This window comes from Epinephelus moara, chromosome 20 (assembly GCF_006386435.1).
Source record: "Epinephelus moara isolate mb chromosome 20, YSFRI_EMoa_1.0, whole genome shotgun sequence".
Lineage (NCBI taxonomy): Eukaryota > Metazoa > Chordata > Actinopteri > Perciformes > Serranidae > Epinephelus > Epinephelus moara.
Window position 1 is genome coordinate 28,459,593 of NC_065525.1, and position 25,655 is coordinate 28,485,247.

General features: G+C 41.0%; 1 protein-coding gene across 1 annotated transcript; it reads left to right on the top strand.

Moving 5' to 3' along the window:
• The first annotated feature begins 11,229 nt into the window (after nucleotides 1–11,229).
• On the top strand, nucleotides 11,230–24,396 carry LOC126408557 (transcription factor 12-like). Its single transcript, XM_050074182.1, has 13 exons — nucleotides 11,230–11,400; nucleotides 13,789–13,888; nucleotides 15,258–15,403; nucleotides 15,492–15,615; nucleotides 15,704–15,774; nucleotides 16,152–16,248; nucleotides 16,367–16,440; nucleotides 17,830–18,006; nucleotides 18,717–18,822; nucleotides 19,242–19,395; nucleotides 21,503–21,738; nucleotides 23,047–23,224; nucleotides 23,418–24,396. The coding sequence occupies exons 1-12, from the start codon at nucleotides 11,332–11,334 to the stop codon at nucleotides 23,187–23,189; spliced, it is 1,497 nt and encodes a 498-aa protein (XP_049930139.1). The 5' UTR covers nucleotides 11,230–11,331; the 3' UTR covers nucleotides 23,190–23,224; nucleotides 23,418–24,396.
• Nucleotides 24,397–25,655: the final 1,259 nt, after the last annotated feature.

Consider the following 25,655-nt stretch of genomic DNA (forward strand, 5'->3'; position numbering starts at 1 on the left):
AATTAATTCAAAATTCATCTGAATTTAAAAAGTCTTCTGTAGTACGAATAAGGCAAATCAGGTGGTCTTATTAATACAGGGTACCCTCTTTGCCTTTGCACCATGGTTTCCACAGTGTTTTCTTGGAGATAGAATCAGAAGAGTGCATGGACCGACTATGAGACAATGGGCTCCTGGGCACAAATATACAAAAGGCCCCAACATTTTCCTACATAGGAGCAAGACAAACAGACTTTATCATGGTTTTGCCTCTTTTATGTTGTTTTGTGACTTTCTAAAGGGAATTTTCCATCTCCTTTTTGATGGTTTTGTGTCTCTTTGATATTATTTTGTGTCTATTTGTGGTCATTTTACATCTCTTTGTGACTCTCTATGAGGGTTTTGAATTTCTTTGTGGTGGTTTTGTGTCTCTTTGTAATTATTTTGTGTCTCTTTTCAGTTCCTCTGCACCTCTGTCTCTTCCTAGTCAGTATGTGTTTTTTCTATAATGGATCAACATTTCAAGTGCTTTACTTACCATGATAATACTTGCTGATAATACAGACAGGCCACTTCTTCAACCAGATAGTCCCAGAAACTATAGCTGAAGATTTCAGGGGGAACCCAGGGGACATGTTCTCCTCGATATTTAGAACATGTCTCCCACAATTAAAAACATGAAAGGAGCAGATGGATTTTGATATTTGACATATTCAAGACATTTACACCATAAATTGAGACAGAAAAGGAACAAATTGGTGCATAAAAATTCACCAGCATGCAGAAAAGTAAGTGTTTGATGCCTCAGAAAACTCCTTTTCAGGTGATTCAATGATAAAGACAATCATCAGCTGCAGCCCTATTTGAAAGTAAATCCATGCTTTAATATTTTCTGGTTACTGGTGTCCCCACTCTTATAAACTGGCAAAAACTTAGAATCCCTTGTTAAATAAATGTACAAGTGTGTCTGTTATGTTTCCTGTTATTGTGCATGAGATGTTAAAGGTGTTTTAATTTAAAAGCCCAGACGGGGAGTTTAGTTTTTCACTGTGTTTCCTGTAACTTGACGCTGGTGTGTGCGCTGCAGTTCCGCTGTCACCCGGCAGGGGCGCTGCTGCAGGAAACTGGTTGATCAGATAGTGACAATGACGGGTAAACAGCCAGGATGATATCACTTCTACATGTAAACTGGTCATTTACCAGCGCGTGTATTCATCAAATAATCAACCAGTATGTTTCCATCGATGTATAATCCTGTTACACTGTCGGTGAGGAAATGCTGAAACACCAAACAGATTGTTCCAAGATGTGTCTTTGCTCATCTCACAGCTTAGCTACTATTTTTTCCTTCGGCTGAAATCTGAGACACAGCTGGCGGAAAAAAAATAACCTGAGAGGATGAATTAGATTGAGACTGTCTGTTCTGGATATAAATACAACGCTCACTTATGTCACACCAGTAAACCCTCTGTAGCTATATCACCCATATTACACACGTGTCCAGTTAATGTGATTATAATAACTAATAATAACCCACTAATAATTAATAATGTTTTATATGTCTCCTTCATGAAAATATAAATGTGGAAATTCAGAGGAATGAAGCCACCAGGTCAGGAAAAAACGAGACCTAAATAAATGCTCTCATCATGGCTTATTTCATGCTGCCATCTGTTGATGGAAGGAGGTAATGTTACTCCACTGACACCACGGTCATGAAACATAATGCAAGACAGAGATAGACTCACACACACACACACACACACACACATGGGAAAGGCATGTATGGACATGTTTACAGTGACCCTAAAGATAAGAATAACAGGAACAAGTGGGAATAATGGAAATGTTGCTACTTGGTTTCTGTTTGTTTGTAGGATTTGAAGTGTCTCTGTTTTAGTTTAGTTTATTTAATGTGTCTCAGTACATTATGTGACTGCTCTGCTGTTTGTCTTTTGCAGTGAAGTGTTTCAGAGCACAGGAGTGGTGATGGAATCTTTGACATGATCCGAGGCATCAGGTCAGACATCAGGGTGTACAAACGTAATATCCTCAGAGGAATGCAACTAAACAGGCTACAGTTAGGCTTCACAAGTACTTCTTTCTACTGTAGTACACTGAACAGTGACGTATTTTACTGTAGTACACAGAATGGTTACATTTCACTGTGGTATGCGGTACGGTGAGGCATTTTACTGTAGCACACAGTATGATAAAGTATTCTACTGTAGTGAATGTTACAGTAAAGTACTGCGGTACATGGTACAAGGAAGTTTTCTACTGTAGTACATGTTACACTGTAGTATTGTACTACAGTACATTGTATGGAGAAGTATTCCACTGTAGTACACACTGCAGTGACGTATTTTACTGTGGTACATGGTATGGTCAGATTTTCTATTGTAGTACACAGCATGATGAAGTATTCTTTTGTCATACATGGTATGGAGAAGTATTCTACTGTAGTACACTGTGAGGGGACGTATTCTACTGATTAGAGTGTTTCCATTTTAGCCTCCTTTATACTTCTGCATCAGTACAATTCAAAGCAAAATATTGTACATTTTCTTTCACTACATTTATTTCATAACTCAAGTTTCTAGTCACTGCAGGTTCAGATTCGTAGCACTAATCGACTAAAATTAAACTAAAATTACTATAAGCTATCCTGAAATTAGTTGATATCATCCCCACATTTGCCAGGTACAACATTAAAGAGATGCTCACTGCATTTAATGCATACCGATTTCTAACAATATATAAATATGATATACGTTACTCTGAGATGAGCCATTCTGCATTATCAGTAGGCTTACTTTTATTTTGGTACTCTAAGAGGGTTATATTTTGATGGGTAAAGATGTCGCTCAGTAGTCTTGGGCAGTATCAAGGTATTAGAAAATCCTGAATATTCAAAACCATCAAAAATACACAAGCTCCTCTTTCTGTTAAACTGATATGGAGATGCTGTATTTAGGTGTTTTATTGTAGTGCACAGCACATGCCACCAGAGGTCAGTCTCTACTGACGTAACAGGCAGCTGAGCTGAATTAGATGATTCCAAGTGGTGGGGGAAACATTACAGAAGTAGTAAAAAGCCAGTGAGCAACGGTGAAGAGACACAGTGGAGAAAAACAGTGTGTTGAGCCAGCATATTTCACTTCTACCCACATATACATGTAAATATGTCCATGATCACTACCTGTTAGGCGGACAGTTTCTGGTTGGAATTTTCATGCCATATTGCCCAGCCTCACATTGTAGGCTAATGACATACATGCTACAATGACTTCTATCACCAGCAGCTCAGCATTAAGTTTTTTAATATTTTTTTTTTACACAAATACCGTCATAAATGTCAGAAGGGTGTGAAGGTGTGAAAAAATAGACACCGCCCAAGCCTATCACTTAGTCACCTCATGCTTAGTTGCATGAGCTGCAAACACGCCAAGAAGTCACACTCATTAAAAAATGTCACAAATGTCTTTTTTTTTTCATTATTATAACCTCCTTTATATTTTGTATTATATTCTGTTTTTGTTACAACATCTGTGAATCATTTTTGTTTAAGTGGTGTGTGTAAAATGTACACCGACAGGCTTTCCCATTATTTGCAAACGTCTAGCCTGTTCGTAGAAAATGGCATCCATAAGAACACAAGGTACGTTACACAAATATACTCGTTATCTAAAATAGTGCATCCTAGCACACGAGAAGAGAGATGTACTTTTTACTTTTTATAGTTTCAGAAAGCTTTTTAAAACTTAGAGAAAAACATTCTCAGATTAATTCAGTTTGGCATGAATATAAAATATTTTGCTGGTAAGAAAAGGATTATTGCGTACAGGTTAATGATCCTACAACAGTTTATTTCTGACACCTTCAAGAGACATGCAGAGCAGTGTGCCGAAATTTTAAATAAAATGTATAAAATTAATTACAGAAGATGATAAAATGGTCGCTAGCAGAATTTGGGCCCCTAATCTCACAGTTGGTATGTATTCCTCACTATGCAGATGATACTGTTCTTGTAGCTGAGACATAAAACGACCTGAGAAGTAGAAATACTGCTTAACATACTCCTGTTATATTTTGGCACTGTGGGCATACATGTTCTCCTAAAACACATGCATTTTAGGAGAAAGTGTGTGGCAAGAATCATACTTGGTCAAATATCTTTTTCATACATCCTGTAATGTCAGTGATTGCTGTTTTATAAATGGTCAAATCTGGGGATGCATGATAATATTGGCAAGTCATTGGTACTGGCCAATATCGATTTTAAAATGAATGTCAGAATCACCCAACATGCTTTTGATTATTTTACACAATGATTGAATATTACATACATTGAAAAGCATTGTATTTCATGTCTCCATCTGCTGGTGGGCCATCATGATAAGAGTACGCCTGTTTAATATGATGTCAATTCCACAACAGAAGACACCTGATGATCCCTAGGATTTGGCGGGGGAAAAAGTGGATATATATTGATTTATCAGTTTTGGGGGCACAGTCCCCACTGAAAAAGCAGCAATGTCTCTGTAAAAACAAACACTTTTCCTGGCACTATCTCGGCAGAAAATGCAGCAATGTCTTTGTAAAAAACTACTGCTCTTAGTGGCATTATCCCCAGTGAAAAAACAGCAACGGGCCAAAAAAGCTGATTGCAAAACAGTGACGAGTCGCTAAAAACAACTGGTTTTGTTGTTTATTGGTTATGAGCAATGGTCTTCAGCTTGGCAGGCATCTCGCCTAGGTGTCGCACCATCCACCATCCTCCATCCTCTTCACCTTCTGATGACAAAGTCAGTTCATATACTGCGTCACTTTATAAATGTTGATATGACTCATATGAAATGTGCATATGTGACATATTTCTGGTTTGCAGAAATGTGCAATGGCAATATTTTTTTTTGTTGGCAGCTGGGCAGACATATGCGGAGGGAGCCATATGAGATGAGACATAAGGTTGGCATGGAGCAGCTTTAAATATTACACATATTATGTATGATATAAGAGTCTATTTTTTGCTTCTGTGCAGAATTCAGGCTCTTGTAGGTGAGCATTGCTCCCTCTGGTGTTACATATAAATAAAACATTTGTTAATTGTACTAAAGGCCAATAGAAATGACTTGTTTTGTGATATTTTTTTAAACATGGAAACTATAAATCGGAATAAAACGACAACCAGCAATGTAAAGTTGAAGGATTATATTTTCAATTAGTTGTAGTGTGTGTGTGAGATGTGATTGGGAACAGTCTCTGAAATTGTAAAATATTTTCTCATATACTTCACAGGCCTTAATTATGATCAGATGGCCAAACTGTCTTTGTTTTAAGTGGCAGTGTAATCTGATCAAATAGATCTGTGCTTCAACATTTAAATATTCTTGACAATTCCTTCTTCCCTCCACAACGTATCACACACACACACACACACACACACACACACACACACACACACACACACACACACACACACTCATCCATCAAACCTCGTCATTTGCTGGCTTGTTAACAACACCGGAGGTGTGGAGCAGTGACACTTCATCTGAATCTCAAGAAAATGTTGTTTCCTTGTTAGTCATTGTTTTCTCACTCTATTTTTGACCTTCGGTTGCTGGCTATTCTGGACTGATTTATTTTACTGTCAATCTCCTGTCACTTCTGATTTGGGCTGGAAGGTCTCATCTCAGCACTCTTTGCCCTTGCTCATTCCTCCGAATGTTAAGATTCAAACAACACTCCTGCCAAAGTTGCTGCCATTTTTGTGACCATATAATGACACGTTAACAATTTACAATATCTTCTCACTGTGGCCTGTTGTTCTGAGTCATGTGCACAGTGCTTGATTATTAAAATATCACATAAAACATTTTACTTTTTAGAGGAATTATTTCGCATTATACTGTGCCATATTTGCAAAACACATGCAGATAACTTACCCTACAAATGTTCTTAAAAGTCAAAGACACATTAACATAAAGAGAAAGACAAAGCTGACAGCTACAGCACATGTTGGCACACTTCAGCACATTTACTGCCCTCAAACACCTCTTATTTTCTTTGTTGTTGACTTTTGATTTCATGACACACCCCCCTGGAAATCAAGCAGGTCACACATGAGAGTGCCAGTGACCTAATGCCACCCGTCTTCTCCTTGTAGGTTATGGAGAATGTGGGACAGCGAGGTCACCATGGTGCAGAGGTCGCCGAGTCTGGCTCTCACGTGCACCGTGCAGCCACGGTTGCTCCAATCCTCTTACAACCCCCACTCCTTCCAGCACTCAGACCAGACTACGAGATCAGCTTGCCGTGCCCAGGTCTTATCCGAAGACACAGAAGATCCTCGCCACAGAGTCACGCCAGCAGGTATCAAACACCACGGCCAGCACATTGCCCTCTGTGTGTGCCTGTTTACTTCCAAGATGCATTCACTGACATGCCCTCTAAAAGGAAATATTTTTAGATATATTCTGTATGAACTGCTGCAGTAGAAACAAAACACACTTACAAGAATTCCTGCAGTTAATTTACAGTATAACTAAACTAGTTTTATTTGTCTGGCTGATGGTAACCTACTTCTAATTTACAGTAAGTGCTCAAGTGCTCATTCTGAGTTTGCTGTTTCTAATTGATAAAAGAAAGGTAACTAGAGCCTGAGGTGTAATTTCCAATGGGGATGAGAAGACATGTTTTTTCAAAGTCACGTTTGTTTCCACCCCACTTCCAAAAACTTTTTTTAAACCACAAAAATGGTTTTGCCAGCTGAATTTGGCTGAAATTGTGAATTAAGCTGCTGATTTTGCTCTGATATACTCCAAAGAAACGCAACAGAGAAGCGTCATATTTAGCACATTTACTACTATTCTGGCAGAATTTAGCATGATGACCAACATAATCATTTGCCGGATTAGTCATATTCATTAAATGTATGTGGAAATGCAGGAAATGGGATTCAAATCGCAAATGTTTTCCTGCAGGAGGACCCCCAGATCCTCCTTTTTATTGTCCCCCACTTCTCAAACCAAAGTTACGCCTCTGACTTGAGCTGAAAGAGTTTGCTGTAGATTGATTAGTCCATTAACAGAAAATTAGTTAGCAACTATTTTGATAATATATAAATTGTTTCAGTCATGTTTAAATCAAAAGAGTTAAATATTTGATGGTTCCTGCTGTTACATTGTAAGGATTTGATTTGGGCAGGAAAAAAAACACAATTTGACCTTGGGTTATGGTAAATTTTAATATTTTATAGATAAAACTATTACTTAAAAAACAACCTGCAGATTAATGAATAATACAAATAACCATTACAGCCCTAAAAGTAACCAATGTATTGTTATATTTCTGTAAAGCTGAACCTAAATATTAGGATGGGGTTGTATAAAGTATCCACAGTGTGCCTGCAGTGAGGAGGACATTTTAGTGATTTTACCCCTCAAAACACGTCCTTCAGATCCCACAAATAACGTTGTTTATTCCAAAAATATATTGATACTTTTGTCCATGTTTCCTTTTGGTTTATCAGTTCTGTACCAGGGTGAATTATGGGAGTCCCTGGCTTTGACGTCACTTACACAACCTATCCCAGGCCGGGCTGTTATTGCAGATTTTATACGGCTTTTTTTTCTCCTCCTCCTTTTTCTTGGCGTCCTGTGGAAGAGCGGATGGGAAATTCTGATGTCATCAACCTTGGCACAGCGGGACAGAGGAGCATGCAGACCCTCAGGGTGCCACGATTGGTGCCCATGTGTTTGTGCCCCGTAGATGGTGAAATAGATGGTGTGGTGCTGCCCGCCTGTGCTGCACCTGCGTCCCAGCATGCTGATTGATCAGTTTGGTCATGTGGAATGTCACCATCTGCTCCCCAGTCCCACTCACCCCTTCTTGTGTGAATGCCAATCACTGGCAGGAAGATAGTTATTTAAGCCATGTCAAATCAGGCGCATGACGATGAGCAATATGCCAGCAACACTTGAAATGTGTGTTGCAGGCGTAGTATGCACAACAGCACATCTTACAGTAAAAGGACGACCGTGACTTCACACTGCAAATGTTGTCTTTGTGTCCTCAGTGGTGGGCCACATCAGTAATTTTTCCTTTGCAGAATATAATCAGATTTTGTGCCCCTCACTAATAAATTCTGCAAATAGAATTGAATGTGATAACTGAAGGGCTGAGGTGGATTGCGTGCATGTGTTTTTATTTGTTTGCATATAAAAGTCTTCATTTCCTCTCTTTCATTTTGAGCTCGGCTCCGTATTTATTTTTCCTCCTTCCCCTTCAGTTGCTCTTTTTTGGCCTCTTAATGGCCAACAACGTATCAGGGGGCCATCAGGAGTGACATTCTTCATTGTAGAGCGTCATAACCAATGACATTTCAACCATGGGAAAATAAAGATATGCAAATTTGAACTCATTAACATTTGCATTACCTGTTTGAATAATCGCACTCCTGACAAGACTGCAATTAACTAAGATTGATGCAAAGTTCAGGGTTAGGGGATTGTATATATTTGCTCTTGGATCATTTACTCAAGATTCCTGTGTGTGTGTGTGTGTGTGTGTGTGTGTGTGTGTGTGTTATGCATGCTTAGTGTGTCAGATAGGCGAACTGATCTCTGTCAGAGGAAAAGGTCATTCAGTAGCCACTGGTGTTCCTGGATTATTTGTAAAAGTCCCAAATTCTGTTATTTATTTTTGTCTTAATAATAGTCCCTCTTCACAAAAAGAATCTTATTACAGACGCTGTTCCTATAAAAAGAAGGACAGGTCCACAAACGATTCTCCCGATGAAGATGAAGAGACTGACCTGCTAACCCAGTTAACACTAGCGTGGATAGTCAGGATTAGACTTTGACTTCAAGGAAGCTATGCGGACTGCACAGCTCACCTTCAGACAGACTGACACCAACAGACAGTAGTTTGTTTTCCTGATCTCAGATCAGCAGTCCCTCCAGGATTTCGCGGGCTTTCTTTGGGATTGTTGTGACCTACAATACCTGTTTTCACAGCAGCCTTTCTTAAAACTTGCATGTTGCAGTTATTTTAGGTCATTTTTTGTAAATGAAATCGAACAGCATGTGGAAAATGCAAAAAGTGTTGGGATTTTTTTTTCTTTTTTTGTGATTAAAAATAAAAAATCGAAGGCAACTTTTGCCAGTGAGAATAAAACTGCGCTGTTCTGAGTTTGTGATTTTTACTACACTAATGTTACCAGCATATTCAATCTACCGTAAAATTTCAATTAAAAGCCTAGTTCAACTTAAAAACCCAACACCCGTAATTCATTCAGATTTACCGGCATGACGAAAAAACCAAGTGGTGTTTCCCTTCTTCTGAAGCTGTCATAAAATGTAAGATATTTATGTTTCCTTTGTCAGTAAGGGTCCATCAATCAAAAAGGAATCAAAAGGGTTTTTCATAAAAATTAATCCAAATTATGACTCTTGTTTTAACAGGATAAACTGGTGTTCTGACAGTATGCTAGGGTGCCGTAATCCTCCTGCATTCGTACTGGTTCAAATAAACAGTTTGATTGCATTTTCCTATTTTTACTGGGCAACACTTTTGTGTGAAAGGCATTAAAAGGCCTGCCCCATATGGACACCTGTCCCAAATATAGGCCTGTTGAGTTCAGTGAATTAAGCAAACAATAGCCCAGGCTCTTTAGCAGCAGTTTTTGTCAATAAATATGAGATATCCATGTTGCGCATGTCTGCATCTTCACAACCACAAACAAGGAAGTGAGCTTGGTGACATTATGTAGGGGGGTGCACTCATAGGAGAACTCTGATAATTGGTTGAACTTGTAGAAAAGTTGCAGTGATGGGACAATATTGGAGGATCGTGCAGAATTCACAGGGACTGGTTGAATTTGCATTGTTGCAGTTGCAACATTGCAACAGTAAACATTGGTCTCCTTATCATGGTCCTCCTTTCTCAATATTTTTAGTTCTTTAAATATGAAAAAAATGAAACAAATATATTAATATAAGTTAAATAAACTACACTAACCATGCATTAAAAGTCACGGGGACACCACAGCGTACATTTTATTCAAGACCTATTTACAGTAGGAATACATGTTATGGAAAGATCTCAAGTCAGTCACATTACACACAGTCCCCTGTGGCTTCAGTGTAAACACTGGAGGGTTTAAGACAATGAGTCCAAGATAAAGACTGTGTCGTGTCTCAGTGGGAATTGTTTGATTGGATTCTTGTGAGGTCTGTCTAGGACAAATTGCCTTGCCAGGACAGTGTGGCACACACCGCAGGTCTGAGCATCACGCCAACTGCAGTATTTTTTTTTCCTCCCTGGCAAATCGTATTTGTGTAACACACAAAAAATACTGCACAAAACACAGCAGGTCAGCTCCGTGTAGCGTTCACACACCCTCTATTATAGTTGGTTCAGTATTTTAATTTGAGATTGAGTGAGTAGTTTGGGCAGTTGACTTCCTAATGAGAGTTTTCTGAAGAAGACGTCATAAATGTGAGTTGTTTGTTTACACATGCAGCACTGTAGGTCACTGTCAGATTCAGCACCAGGGCAACAGACAGTGGATTTCACCTCACACCAGGAAGTCTGTCTGTTTAAGTGTTCCACGTTAGCAGATCACCCAGACAGACTGGACCACTGTATAAATAACTTTTAACCCAGCCTCTGGATGAGCTCACCACGCCACACGTGCCTACAAACTAAAGATTTGGATCTATTTGTGCATGTAGGTCAGACAGGGCTGTGGCGTCTTCTGTTTACTGGAAACCTCTACCTGTCCACAGCAGATAATCTGCATGGCGTCATCACTGCATGGAGGGATCTCTGAGCTTGCTTACATATTATTTTGAACCAGTGTCATATAAGGGGATGACAGCTGAGCAACAACATCTATAACCAACACTGGTGATGGCTTCTTTTTTTCTGATTTCTCTGGTGTGGTCAAGGTGTGTGATCATGCGTGGGTGGGGAATTCCCTGATTATTACAAGTTAATTGCATGTTGCCATTTTGCACAAGCACTTAATAGTCAACACACACTAAACACTACACCCAGACTGTGTTTGTTCTTTCACTTTACTTTACTAAATAAATAAAAGACTGCTTCTAATATTCTGGACCAGGCTTGCAGTACAGTAATAGCATCAACTCTTGGCCACCCCTCCCTGCTGCCTGGAATGGTCCAGCCCTTATTTGCATAAGTTGTCTGCGGGTAGCTGCATGACCAGCAGGGGTAGGTTAGGGGAAGGAGTGCATGTGGACTACACACACATGAGTAAAGACACGGACAGACGAGCTGCTTGTGGACTGTACTGAAGAGTCTTGCACTGAACCAGACGGAGTTATGTACTGTGCTCACCCTGTCTCTGGAGCAGGCAACAACTCATTGATGTATTGCTACAACATGAAACCAGTGAGTACATCTTATCATATACATTTATGTTTTATTCTACAGAGGATACATGGCACTGTCAGTGTGTGTGGTGATGATGCTGTTGCACTCTGCACTTGTGTTCTCTTCTGCTGGTTTGTTGACTTGCATAGTAAAACAGTAGTTATTTGTTTATTGTGGTTAAAGAGTGTGTTCTGTGACTGACATCCAGAGTTTTGCATCAGTAAGAAATGCATTTGCAACCTGTTTAAAAGTTAAGAATATTACAACTTAATATATTCTCTTTTGTATATACCTTTTGGTGAGAGTTGGCGGGGATGTTTCCTGCTCTGCACAGATCATTTGTTGGAATATAAGGTTGTTTCATGTGGCTGGTTTGCATGTGTGTGTCTTTCTGTGTGTGTTTGTGAATGAGAAACAGAAGGAGAGGAAGACTTTTGTGTTTTGGGGAGGTCATGACTATAGTTTGTGCTGAATGTGTCATTGTCACTCTCTCGAGATGAAGCTTATTCTTGTTTAAACTGCAGTAGTTTTGAGTGCAAGAACTGATGTGTGACATTATAAAGTAAAATTCTCTGTGACTCACCCATTGGTCACTTGTTTGTTTGTCTTGTTCCCCTTTAACAGCATTTAAATTCACATACGAATCAAATTTAATGACAATACAAACCCACAAATCACACAACTTGTTACGCCTCCCCATGCACAACACCTAACATAATGTCAGCATCCACTAACACCTCACTCACTTGTGGTTTTTAACAAACTCATGTTAAAATGCACCGGCGAGACCCACGCTTCCTGTTAGCCGAGCACCCTGTAGTCAAGCCTAGCAGCAGAAAACATCTTGACATGAAGCAGATTGCTGCTATTTCTATTTGATTTAACCTCGCTATGTTGGAGCAGTCCCTCCACCACTGCTGCCATTATCAAAGGCAGCTTTGATCTCTGTGAGACTAACCATATCCAGACATCGTGGATCACAGAGGCAGAAAATTGGTTGCATGTGGCTGGAGTTGGCTATGGTGGAGCACAGCATAGGCCCTGAATAGCAAGTTGATATTTCACTCATCTAGCATGGTAATGCTGTGTGTGTGTTTACAATGGGGGAAATAGCTGTTTGTTCTCTTTGTATGGCATATATTCAGATTAAAATGACTTTGGAAATGCAATAAATAGATTGCCAAAAATGAGGCATGTTTAAAATGATTATTTAAAGCAAATATAGAGGTTTTACTGTATTTAAATTCCCTCTTAGTTGTGGTTCTTATTTGCTGAAAAAAAGGGTCCCTTATCATTTGTGATGGTGTGATTGATGGTTCCTAAATCAATGCTATGCTAAAAGAGGATGCCATGGTGACGGCCCCTCTCCAGCGGGGGCCAGAGAGGGCGTGCTGGGGCGGGGGTGTGACCATTATTAACGGGTCGCCTGCTATGCTGATGGTAAGGAGGACAATTGGCTTTATCCTCCGCCATATGCTGCTTATGGCGGCTCAGACGGGCCCAGTGTCGGCAGGGGCTCCTCTGTTTGGCCTAGCCCACAATCACCATGGGACTCATGCCAGCCAGGGTCACGGCTGCGTGTGTGTGTGTGTGTGTGTGCTTAAGAGCGTGTGTGTGTGTGCTTAAGAGCGTGTGTGTGTGTGTGTGTGTGTGTGTGTGTGTGTGTGTGTGTGTGTGTGAGACTGTGAGTGTGCTTGCACAAGCATACTCAAGAGAGTCTTTAATAGCCTGCTTTACAGAACTTGTCGTCCGGGTAACTGACACCCCATTGATGCTGCACAGGGAGGTTTATTTTCATTTCCTGGGGCACATCAAAGCAATCGAGGGAGGTGCAGGTGCAGCCCAGACCTCTTGGTGTGTTTGAGTGAGTGAGCATGTGTTGGTGTGTTTTGTGTGCATATGTGCGGTTTCTAGCTGTGTGCTTTACAATTAAAAGAAAGAAAACATTAGCCAGATTTGGTTAAATTCTCAAACCTGTTTGCTATTTTACGATATTTTGTTTCCTGCAGAAGGAGATCATTATGGTGAGACTCGGCTCTCTGTTTGGTTAGGACAAAATATGAGAAGGCCTGTAATTCAATTTTATTTGGGAGGGAATTGTATCCCAGTCTTCTGAAGCCAGCCGAACCTGATCATGATTAGGGCAGGGATTTCTCATGGTGAATGGTTCCTAAATCCGGATGAGGAGGTGCATGGATCTGCAGCTTATGGATTATCGCAATAGCTCTAAGTGTGCATCAGCTCTCTGCTTTGTTTTCATAATACTGTTGCTCCAGCCCGCACTCACAGTATCTATGTGTTTGTGTCAGAAAGATTGGTTTGAGAGTTACAGACACGTAGAAAACCATTGTTTGACAATATGTTAATTCAAAGTGGACAACTCCTTAAACACGCTCTTCTCTTTAGGTTTATGGGCAGTCTCCCACTAATGACGACATCAACCAGAACCCATCTTCACATCCGTCCACCAAGGCCCACAACAATGTGTTCGCAAGCACCTTCTTCGGTGAGCTCAAACAATCTTAATGTACTTGATCCAGTAGAGTAATTAGGTCATTCTGCTTTGGTTCAGGGTTCACGTAAATCCATTTGATATGGTGGCACCTAAAGACATATACAGATACAATATGGATTTTCAGGGACACCAAAGTAGACATCAATTTCAACCTTTGTTAATTAGCACAAAACAGTAGGACTGGCGGGAAGGTCATTAGTTTTTGGAGGTATTTGGCATAGATGTATAAAGAAAACTTGGAGGCAGGGTCCATTGTCTTCCTATGAAAGTTGCTCAGTGATGCTTTAAACCCGAAAAGGTTTGACTTTCTGGGTGTAAAATTACCTAAATCTTTGACATCATTGGGCCCATAGACCAAGAAAATTGGAGACCTCTGACTGCCAAGCCGCCTAACTTCCGGTTTAGCCCTCTGCTAACTTGAATGAGGATAAGATGATTAACTGTTCGGATCTTCAAGACCAGGGGAAGGCAACCTGCGGCTTGAAGAGAACTTGATACAGTGTTAGAGGCAGGGTCCAGTTTCTTCCTTTGACAGTTGCTCGGTGACGCTTTAAACCAAAAAAGTTAGACTTTCGAGGTATGAAATTACCTAAATCTTTCACATAATTAGGCCCATTGAGCAAGAAAACTAGAGACTCATGCTGGCTGAGCCGGCTAACTTCCGGCTTAGCCCTCTGCTAACTTGAATTGGGGTAACCTCCTGAGACCCAAACTTTTGTCTGGTATGTGTTTTTAATTTCTCCTAACTATTTGGGATCAGTAGGACCCGATTAATATAAAAACCTAAAAATGATCAGTGATAATTAATTCCCAATGTCCTCAAACCAGTACTTCTTAATTATCAGCTTCTCAGCTTGTTACTGTTGCATATCAAACTACAAACATTACTGATGATAAATAATGAAGTTTGAACTATTAAATCTGATCAGGTTTTGTACCTTGTCCACTTCTGTGTCGGGATCGGCTGCAGACTGACTTGGCATAGATGGCTGCCATCTTGTTTTTACATGGATTAGTCTACTGTGGTCTTACTACCACTAGATGGCACAAAAAAGTGTCCACAAAGGAGGACAACAGGTCTAAGTTAAGCAGAAAGAAGTATAAGGTCAAGTAAACCCAAAATCTGATGTCCTCATATGAGGACACAGGGTCTCAGGAGGATAAAATGATTTAATATTCAGGTTATTCTACACCAGGGGGGCAATCTGCGGCTCTAAAGCCCCTCTCCAGTGGCTCCACTTAGCTTTGACAAAAACTTACTGGTATATGGAAATGAATGCCGCTGTAGAGCTTCATGACCTGACTGACTGCTTGAGATGCTGTTCCACTGCTGGCTATAACATAACATTATCAATTTTAGAGGGGACGAGCAATTCGCCTGACATCTGGAATGCTGTAAACGGACTGAACCAGCAGGGCTATGAAGGTGCACTGGGAGCAGCTACAACCCACCAAACACAGCCGGGGAGCTACAGCGGCCTGCAGCCGCCACCACACTCTCACCTGGTGAGATTTACTTCCAGCACCTTGGATGTTGACAGCAGAGCACTTATGAACTGCTGCTGACTATAATGTGTGTTTGCTTACTGTTCAGGACTACTCTCCACATTCAGTGATGGCTGCTGACATGAACAGGGGACTCCCACCAATGTCCACTTTTCACCGCAACAACACAGCATCACGCACTTTGTCTATCAACACCTCAGAGAATTCAACAGGTGAGGAAATGGAGAATATAATCTTATTTTAGCTCAGGTGTGTCTGCTCTTTATTGTTAGATTTTACAATGGGTGTTTTTATTTTCAGTCTCAGGGAGTAAAGGACATGTGTCAGGAGGGTCACAGACAGGCGACACCTTGGGCAAAGCTCTGGCCTCTGTAAGTACGCACCACCTCAATCCCATAAGACCGGCTCATCTATGCTGTGTTATGTTAACAGTCAAACCAGAGCATAAAACCAAGCCCTGAGAGCCCCAGTGGTATAATGCAGGGGAAAAATACTGGTTTGTCCCTGCCTGTAACAGACCAGTGCATATTAACGAAGGGCTACTCTCGTGCTGCTGGACTTTTTATTGGCTGCCGACTAGTAAAATGACCAGAATTGATGAGTTTGGTTCAGGTTACGAGCCTGCTCCAAAGGCTGTGGCAGCAGCTGTAAAACCTTACGCAGAAATGACAAGTTGTGCTTTTAAAATGATCCATGCCTGACTCCCACTCCTCCCCCCTCCCCCTCCTCTCTCCCTGTCTGCTGCCAGATTTATTCCCCCGATCACACCAGCAGCAGCTTCCCCTCCAGCTCGTCCACACCGGTGAGGTCTCCGTCCCCACTGCCGAGCGCAGCTGAACCTGCAGGTAAACTGGAGTCACACATGCTGCTGTAGCTGCAGCACAGAGTGAATATATTATTTACACTCTGTGTTTTCTTTTCCAACACCTTCATGGTCTAATTTGGTTGTTTTCTTCCTCTCAGGTACCAACATGTGGCCCCGGAGTTCAGTTCAGGCACCAGTCTCACCACACTATGAGTCTTCACTTATATCACTGGTAAATAATTTTTCATTGTGTCATATAGAGATAATGAATGGATGTATATATAAACAAATGAAACTTGCAGGAGTGTGCAGCAAGTATAATAAATAAGAAAATGTAATGAAGTCAGAAAAACAAGTAGTATATATTAGATATAAAAATACCTAAAAGACAAAAAATCAAGCAAGTACATGCAAAAAAAGTAACCTGTATTTTCATAGTTTGTCCTGTGTATAATGTGTGTGGACTACATTTCTAGTGGAATGATTTTGGTAAATATCTTATTTAGAGTCTTGTCAAGAGTTAGCCGAGAAGATTGATACCACTCCCAATGTCTGTCCAGTAAATATGAAGCTACAGCCAGCAGCTGGTTAGCTTAGCTTAGCATAAAGACTGGACGCAGGCATAGATGGATTACTGATCATTACTAGCTTTTGGGCACAGGCCCAGGGGCCCAAAGTGTCACAGCCCCCCCTGGCCTTCATCTGCAAAATGTCACTGAAATTAACACGCACGGACCAGGAGGAGACTTAAAATGACCGCACAGAGACACAAAAAGACCAAAAACAGATGCAAAGAAACTGCAAATACACACAAAATAACTACAAAAAAGGGCAAAATGACTTTCAAGAGACACAAAACAACCACAGACTGGCAAAATGATCAAAAAAGACACAAAATCACCTCAAAGACACACAAAATAGCCACAAAAAGGGGTGAAACAACCACAACGAGACAAAAAATAACTTTAAAGAGATACAGAGACACACAAAATGATCAAAAAAGACACAAAATTACCTCAAACAGACACAAAACCACAGAGAGATGATGAGCAACTACTAAGAGATTCACAGCAGCAACAAAAAGAGACTACACAACTAGCCTGTGTGTCCCGCTCCCATGTCGGAGAGGTGGTGGGGCCTTAGCATATCTGTCTGGGGGTCCATTTTGTCATAGTCTGCCCATGGACACAGGGCAAAACAGCAAGCCTGGCTCTGTCCAAAGGTAATGAAATCTGTACAAAACGTCAAGTTGTGGTTTTACAGGATTTATGTGCCGGACTGTTGCCTGGCAGCCTTGAGGTCACGACAAACCACCAGGAAGTCACTGCACCAGGCCAAGAAACAGAGCCAGGCTAGCTGCCTCCCTCTGTTTCCAGGATTAATGTTAAGTTAAGCTAACCGGCTGCCAGGTATAGCTCCATATTTAATGCACAGACATGAGGCTGGTATTGATTTTATCAGCTATGTTTCTACAAGAATGCTAGTTCCTAAAATACTGAACTATTCCTTTAGGATTTCGATCATTCAAGTTAAAGCTGACCTGTTTTACTTGACTGTTTTTGTCACAGCTAAGTACAACTGTGTCCCAAAAAAAAGCCTTTTTGTCTCTTGGTGTTTGCAGTCTCAGGTGGAGGACCGACTGGACAGATTGGACGATGTGATCCACGTCCTGAGGAACCACGCTGTGGGCCCCACGGCCGGCCTGCCCACTGACATCCACGGCCTGCTGAACCAGAACCTCCACGGCCACCTGGGATCTGCCAGCACTCTGCCGCTCACCTGTCACACTCCAGCCATGGTTAACAACCATTTCTTTGAAGTATTTAAGGAAGCACAGGGCAGCGTTAATGTGTGTGTGTGTACACTGTGTATGTGTGTGTGTGTGTGTGTGTGCTAGCATTCAGGTTCAGGAATGTTCCACCCGTTATGTCTGCATGTTTTCCTCATGTGAAGGTTGTTGTCCTTTAAATAGGAAACTGAGCACAATGGGAGAGCGCTGTGACGCGTCGCCCTTGTATGGAGAGCGTACAGTATGTGCAAGCTCTAATTCCACTGTGGGGTGATGGGGGACGCCTGCATCGCGCGGTTCCCATTCCAGCATGTTTCCCTTTCGGCAGACGAGGGGATTTTGGCTGAGCTGGAGTGGAAGTATATGCAGGGGAAAGGGGTTTTTAGTCTAATCCTCTGGGGGAAGGGGATATTAAATTCCCTCACTTTTATTTTTCCAAATGATGTGTCTGTTAGAAGTGAATCATTCCTGAAGAGAATTAGTGGTACGTGTAGGGAGTATATAGTAGTTTTAAGGGAAGGATTAAGATTGTCTGAGATTAAATTAATTCTGTAGAGCGAGAGATCTACCCGGAGTTACGTCGGAAATGAGGAGGCAGATGTTGGTCTTGTGTCATTGGTTGGATCTAGATGTTGTATAGTGTATGCAACTGAACCAGCCTTTCTAATGAACACATGAATATTTCCCTTATCTCATCCCTTTCTGTGTGTGTCATGAAGGTTGAAGCTGTGAACATGAACAACAACCACTTCCAGAGCCGCACACAGAACGGCCACCCATACCCAGCCAGACAGAGGGCCACGCTCCAGCCCATGCAAAGTGGAGGTAGAGGCATTCATATATGGAGTGGTGCAGGGATGACATTCCTTTTTTGTAGGCCAGTCTGGAAGTTAACATGGCCCTGGTTCCCTCGACAAAAAGCCAGTGAGATTTGTGTACTGGATTTTGCATTATTGCAGAAAATAAACTCAAAGAATTTATGATACTTGCACGTTTTGTATATGATTTTTGTGGGATTTTGAAAGCAGAAATGCAATCACCAGAAGTAAAACGATAAGATAAGGCTATAAACAAACTACACCATCGTCGCATGACTTCAACGTCTTAAAGGATGAGGGAACCAGAACTGCAAAAATGTGGTTTAAGGAGTCATTCCTGCACCTCTCTGTTTCACCTCCTTTATCTGAACTTTCAATCTCTTCAGTATCTTTTATATAAATTTTAATTTGAAATTTCTCCCGCAGGAGGTCTGGGAGTTCAGAGTAATCTGGAGCTGAAGATGGAAAGCGGCGAAAGGGAGGAGATGATGCACACCAATCACAGTCACAGCTCTGACAGCCAGAGATCAGACGAGGAGAGCGAACACAAAACACATGGTGAAAACAGCACAGGGAACAGGTAAACACTTTCAAACACCCCATTCATCTGGTCGGGAAAAAAAGCAGCTGAATGTGACTGTCAAAGACTTATTGTGCTGAAATGTTTGTGATGTCCATGATGAACAATCTGCAATGAAAAAAAATGAAGCAGTGTATTTTGTGACAGTAAAGTCGAACAGCAGATTTCAAAGTAAAAGTCCCTCACTGGAAGGCAAGTATCAGAGCCTGGTTGCTGTTCAGTTTCCCTAATTTAAAACACTGTCTGACCCCCTGCTGTGAAGGGCAGCTGTGTCCGGGCCAGCCTATTTAGCTCTGCCTCATATTTCTTCTTCATGTTGCATCAAGTTGCAATGAATTAAATGAGGAGAAAAGAGGAGCTGCGGGGACATACAGTGAATGGCGTGGACATCAAAGATAGAAAGGTGTTCTCTGGTTTTGGGCCTCACAAAAAAATCCCCATAACACAAGGGGGTGCAAAATAAGTCCTTTTACAGCATCCTACCGCTGTCCTCAGTTGGCTGTAAGAGTTAAAACACTATAGACTGAGATTTCACTACCTTTTGTTGATGCAAACAATGGTAATAAGGGCTGCAACTAATGGTTATTTTTTTTAATTGATCATTTAGACAATGAAATAGAGGAAAATGCGTAATACAGCTTCCACGGTGATGTCAACCAATTCTTTGTTTTGTCCGACCAAGAGGGCACAACTTTACCAAGTATCCCAAGGTCATCAAAAATACATTCAAAGGCTAAATGTAATTAGGGGGCGCTACAGAGCCAGCGTGCCACGCCCAGTTGCACCTTCAAATCAAAATAAGCACTAGTTTGAACATGGATGCAAAGTTTCATGAGTTTTTGTGCGTCCGAAAATCTTTGCACATGTGTGTAAAATGAAGGTTAGCCCATGAAATCGATGATGGCTAACTTCCTGTTAGGCGAAAAAAAATCCCTCAAAATTATATATGCTCTTGAAGATGAGAGCTATGATTCACTTAAATTTCAAGAACATCAAATAAACTTTACTCCAATGCTGGCGTGTGTTTGAGGGTGCTATGGGGCCTGCTGGACAGACCCGAACCCAATCACTGCAGAACTTTACAGTTTTCACCAGTTACATGTATGATGTGTGTGTGAGTTTTTAAAGCATCCTAAGCTCCTCAAAAATGTGATTACGCAGCAGTTAAAACAAGAAAAAGAAAAGAAAAGGAAATTAAAAAAACATTTCAATGCACCTTGGTGCTCAGGCCCTAATTACAAAGATATAAAACCGAGAAAAGCAGCAAATCCTCACATTTGAGAAGCCAGAAAGCTTTTTGTTGTTGCTGTGTTTTCCCCTCAATAAAACATTTAAACAATTAACTGTTTATCAAAATGATTGCAGATTAATTTTATCACCATCAACAAACTGTTTCAGCTCTATGTGACATCAGACTTGATCATTGACGATGAAGGATGACATTTCAGATTCATTCATTCACTGGTTTTAAATGAGCCACTGGGAAAAAATATGGATTTATGAGGTCAGTGTCAGTGTTTTAAAAGCAGACTGTACATCTTGAATCTGTCACAGATTAATTAGAGTGTTCACGTCCTGGTGTATCCAGTTTCAGTCAGAGGTCACCTCAGGACAAACCTCTGCTCTGATTCCCGAGAGCATGCTTTTCTTTTATTTAGATCTATAATCTAGTTGAGGGAAATCGATGTTGACATATGCGGACGATCCTCCAGCAACAGTTTAGCTACAGGATATATTTCTTTGTTTTGGTTTCATATTCAAACTGAGTGAGACATTGATTGGAAAGACAACACTCAGTGAAATGTGACTAAGAGGCGAAAAAAAAGCTGTTGTACATTAATTATTCATCACATGAGCATGCTGTCAGTATACTATATGAGCCCTCTTCACAGTACAAATGAGGGTGTATCAGATGACCTCTGGAGACTCAGTAACATGATGTCAGTTCTGTGACCAGCAGAGGGCAGAGAGCTCCACAGTATAACTCAGCTCTAACGTGTGAAGCCTTCTCTTAGATCCACTCAAGCTTTAAAAACATAAATCTTTAAAAGATTCAAACAATAAATTAATGAGCCGTTCCTCATATATGATTTCATTGATGCTGTAGTATCCATGAGGATGGGGATGAGGATCTGAGCCCGGAGCAGAAGGCCGAACGTGAGCGTGACAGGAGGATGGCCAACAACGCCCGTGAGCGTCTACGTGTGCGGGACATCAACGAGGCCTTCAAGGAGTTGGGTCACATGTGTCAGCTGCACCTGAAGAGCGAGAAGCCGCAGACCAAGCTGCTGGTGCTGCACCAGGCCGTGGCCGTGATCCTCAGCCTGGAACAACAAGTCAGAGGTCAGTGTGTCGCTGAGATGGAGCCTTGTCTCTCTGTCAAGTCAGATAAGTGAAGGAGAGAGTGAAGATAAGATAGAAACCTACATCTGAAGGTGCCATAGGTTATCAAGAGTGAGATAACTCACGTCACATCTGCTTACCCACATTTTAGCTTGGGAGGCAACACAGTAGAGTTTTTACACACTCAGTAGACATGGAGCTACATGATCATTTATTTGCAATCATATTTCTGGCAGCTTGATGAATGTAAGTCCAATACTGACGCTCTTTTCAGGTCTGATGGAAATATCTTTAGCGGCTAAAGGCTCCACTGCTGTTTTAACCTGTTCTCATTCCCAGATACTGACAATTTTTCACACCCCTTTATGTCTTTAGTCTGGACTCGCTGCCGCCCTAAATGCTTTCCAGAAATTAAAATCCAATAGATGCCAATCAGAGATCCGCACCATAGTTGACAAAGCAGCCAGTCAGGGTTTGTGTTGTAGTTGATGACATAAAATGCACGCGGCAGCTTGCAGAACAGTAATGGCGGCTCCCGAAGCCAAAAGCGCTAACTCTAAATAGTACAGTAAACACAACAATTGTGAAGTGAAGTTACTGCAGAACTAGAGTCAATAACAACAATTAAACAAGAGCAAGCACTTGTGGAGTTTTTCAACTGGCTCTGTTGGTGATGAAGAAGATGTTCCCCGGTGTTCCGTTAAGTTGATTGGCTGAAGGAGATTGTCTGTCAAGGCGAGCACTGAAAGTGTTTTGGGCAGCAGCGAGTCCAGACTGATACAGGGAGTGAAACAGACTGTTTCATCAGGATGGACTTACTAGCGAACCATAGTCTCCAGGATAATAATCTGGTTTAGTCTGACCCTGCTGAGGCCAAAAACTACACTGATGAGAGCTGAGAGAGTCAACCAAAACATTTTAGAGCTGTAGAATCAAAACAACGAGCAGAAAGATGCTAAAATGCTCCACATGAGCTGAGACGAACCAGTGGAAATGATCTCACTATGAGTGACTGTTAGAATACATGTAGTCAATCTGACTGTTAAATATACTGATTAGAGCACCACTGTGACAGCAGTGCACATAAGTTGCAACAACAATTAGTGGTGATACGCTGAGAGTAATAATGACAGAAAAGTCAGCAGCCAAAGCAGAACTCATGTTGAATTTTTTAAAGTTTCCCCAGAACTACAGTACTGCATGTTGCATTACACAGCTGATGGAAATGAGTAACATCCACGTACTACCACACAGCTTCAGCTTCTTTATTTAGTCAGACGCTGACCCATTGTTTGTTGAATCCCACAGAGAGGAACCTGAACCCGAAGGCAGCGTGTCTGCGGAGGAGAGAGGAAGAGAAGGCGTCTGCAGTCATGACGGATCCACAGTCCATGCATCTCGCTTTCCATCCCAGTCTGACAGACCCAGGAAACCCCATGGGCCACCTCTGAGCATCTGATCATACCTGCATCAAATCCAGCATCAAGTAGTTAACGTTTTCTTTCGCATTTACAGTTATACAGTTAAACATTTGTAATGCGAGCAATTTAAAGAATAGTATTGTTGACAAAATGTTAATGTTACCAAACCGTATTGGGAAAGAATTCTTCAAAAAATCATTCGTAATATTTATATTATAGGTCTCATTTTGCCATTATCTCTGTGTCTTTGGTGTCCAGATGTTGAGTGAAGAGCATCCCAGGAAGCATCCAGCTGTTTTGGGCGTCCAGCGTTCCTCCTACATTCGGACCAGAGCGGAGAGAGTCGACCTCTCGGTTGAACAATCATCTCCTCGCGTCCCAAAACGGACTTCTAACTTTGTGCCTAAACTTTACTTGTAAGAGACAAATGCATTGTAAACTGCAGATGTTTTGTACATATTTTGTATATTTATTGATTATCTGTCTGTTGAGTATATCTGAAAAGATGAAACCAGGTAGTGACGAAGAGTCATCTGCAGTTTTTGATTTTTCGGCAGAGCAAGTTATGTTTCTGACTTTTCCAGTGTATCATTATTTACCACGTATACGACTTCCACTGAGCTCAGAGGACCGACATTCCCACGTGTGTGTGTTTAGACAACAGATTTCATTTGTCCTGTAGAGTGTGTGAGTGTGTGAGCTGTTGTGTGTGAGAGTGTTGCAGGAGTTTAACCATTCTGTGAATGAGCAGATCTCCGAGAATGTTCTGTAGCACGTGGACATCATCTGTTATTTGTATATTTGTGTTATAGCACTGTTAAGAGGATTACACTTACTGATACACTGCTGGACTGAATCCCTCCTCTCCTCAGTGTGATTATCGCTCTTCAGACGTAGTCGAAGCTCTTTGCATGTTTGAGTTTTTAATAGAACATTTGATTTTTTTTCTAAGTTATGTAACTTATCTTTTATACAAATATTGTGAATTCCATAATGTCTCTATTTACTTTTACACAAGAAAACCCAATTTTTGTGCAGTTTTACTAGACGTAGCCACATTTCATGCTCTGAGCAATACAGTATTACAGATGAATTGATGTCTTGTTTGCTTCTCACACTGCTGAACAAATAATAAATAATAATCTGAAATAATCTGAAATACTCCTATCATAACATGTACAGTATGTGTACAGTTTGAAGTAGCCTACAGGCATGTGTCGAAATGATAATGTAGCAATAAATGTCTTTTTTCAAATAGTTTGAGTCTGTTTGTTTTATTATATATTTTAACACATGCACACATTACTTTATACACACACAGTACAGTACAGTGTCCGAATAAGTACCAATAAAACTGCTCCATTAAAAGTAAAAGTCCTGCATTCAAAAGTGTAGCTACTTAAGGAAAAGTACATAAATATAATTTGCAAAATGCAGTTAATCAAAAATAAAAGTACTTGGCCTCTGTGACTAATAAATGATCAGTACGTTCTTGGATGGTTAGTTATTGTTATATTGTTACGGTAGATTTAGCTACTTTATATACAGTGTGGTAGTTTAATCCAGGGTCAGGCCCCTCCAGAGGGTCACAAGATGAATGTGGGGTGATTTAAGATGGTTAATGAAATAGTAAAGTTAAAAAAACAAAGATATCAAAGTTATAAATGTAACATAAGCTCCAAAGACACAAAATTGTTGGAAGTTACTGATCATAAAACCAGAAAATTACACATTGTAGTATTAACAAATTTAATCCCAAGCTGTAGGAAAGCAAAGACCAAACATTACAATCCAATTCAGCAAAAAGAAACTGTTAACACAAATGTGCTGGTAAACCACAGGCATAGATTTTGCGGGGCACACAAGGGACATGTCCTCCTGCATGTGCATGTTGTTCCTCCCCACATAAAAAGTAGCAGAAGACTTAAATTTCAACCAACTGCTAGAACAGGACTCCAGTGCAACAATACACCTGGTAAGGAAGGTGGTGGAAGTATGCAACCTCTAAAGCAATCACTGCGATCATAACCCAGAAAGAAGTTAAAGCAGATATGCATGATTAAAGCAGGAAGTAGCATGACAGAGTGCAGGAAATTAAATGTTTGACTCACATTTATTGGGGGAGGACGCCCAGACTCCCCTCTTAATATGCTGCACTATTATGATCTCTAAAAAATTACCCAGATTCACAGTCACCCTGTAGTTACCTAGAGGTTTAAGGGTCTGACCATATAATCATAACATTCCAGGTTTGACTCTGGGTGATCCCCTTCTCTCCCTTTGCCTCTTGTTAGCTCTCTTCTGACACCACAAGGACTTTCACATACTGCAGAGGGGTCTCCATTCAGAAGCCAAATCAGAAAACACATTCAAGGTCATCATACAAAGACGCAACTTGATGCAGGGGCAGAAAAGTCCCCTCATAAACACTGTTTTACCAATAAAGACATCCAACAGAAACTGGAAGTATGTCACAGAATATCAACAGCCTCTTTT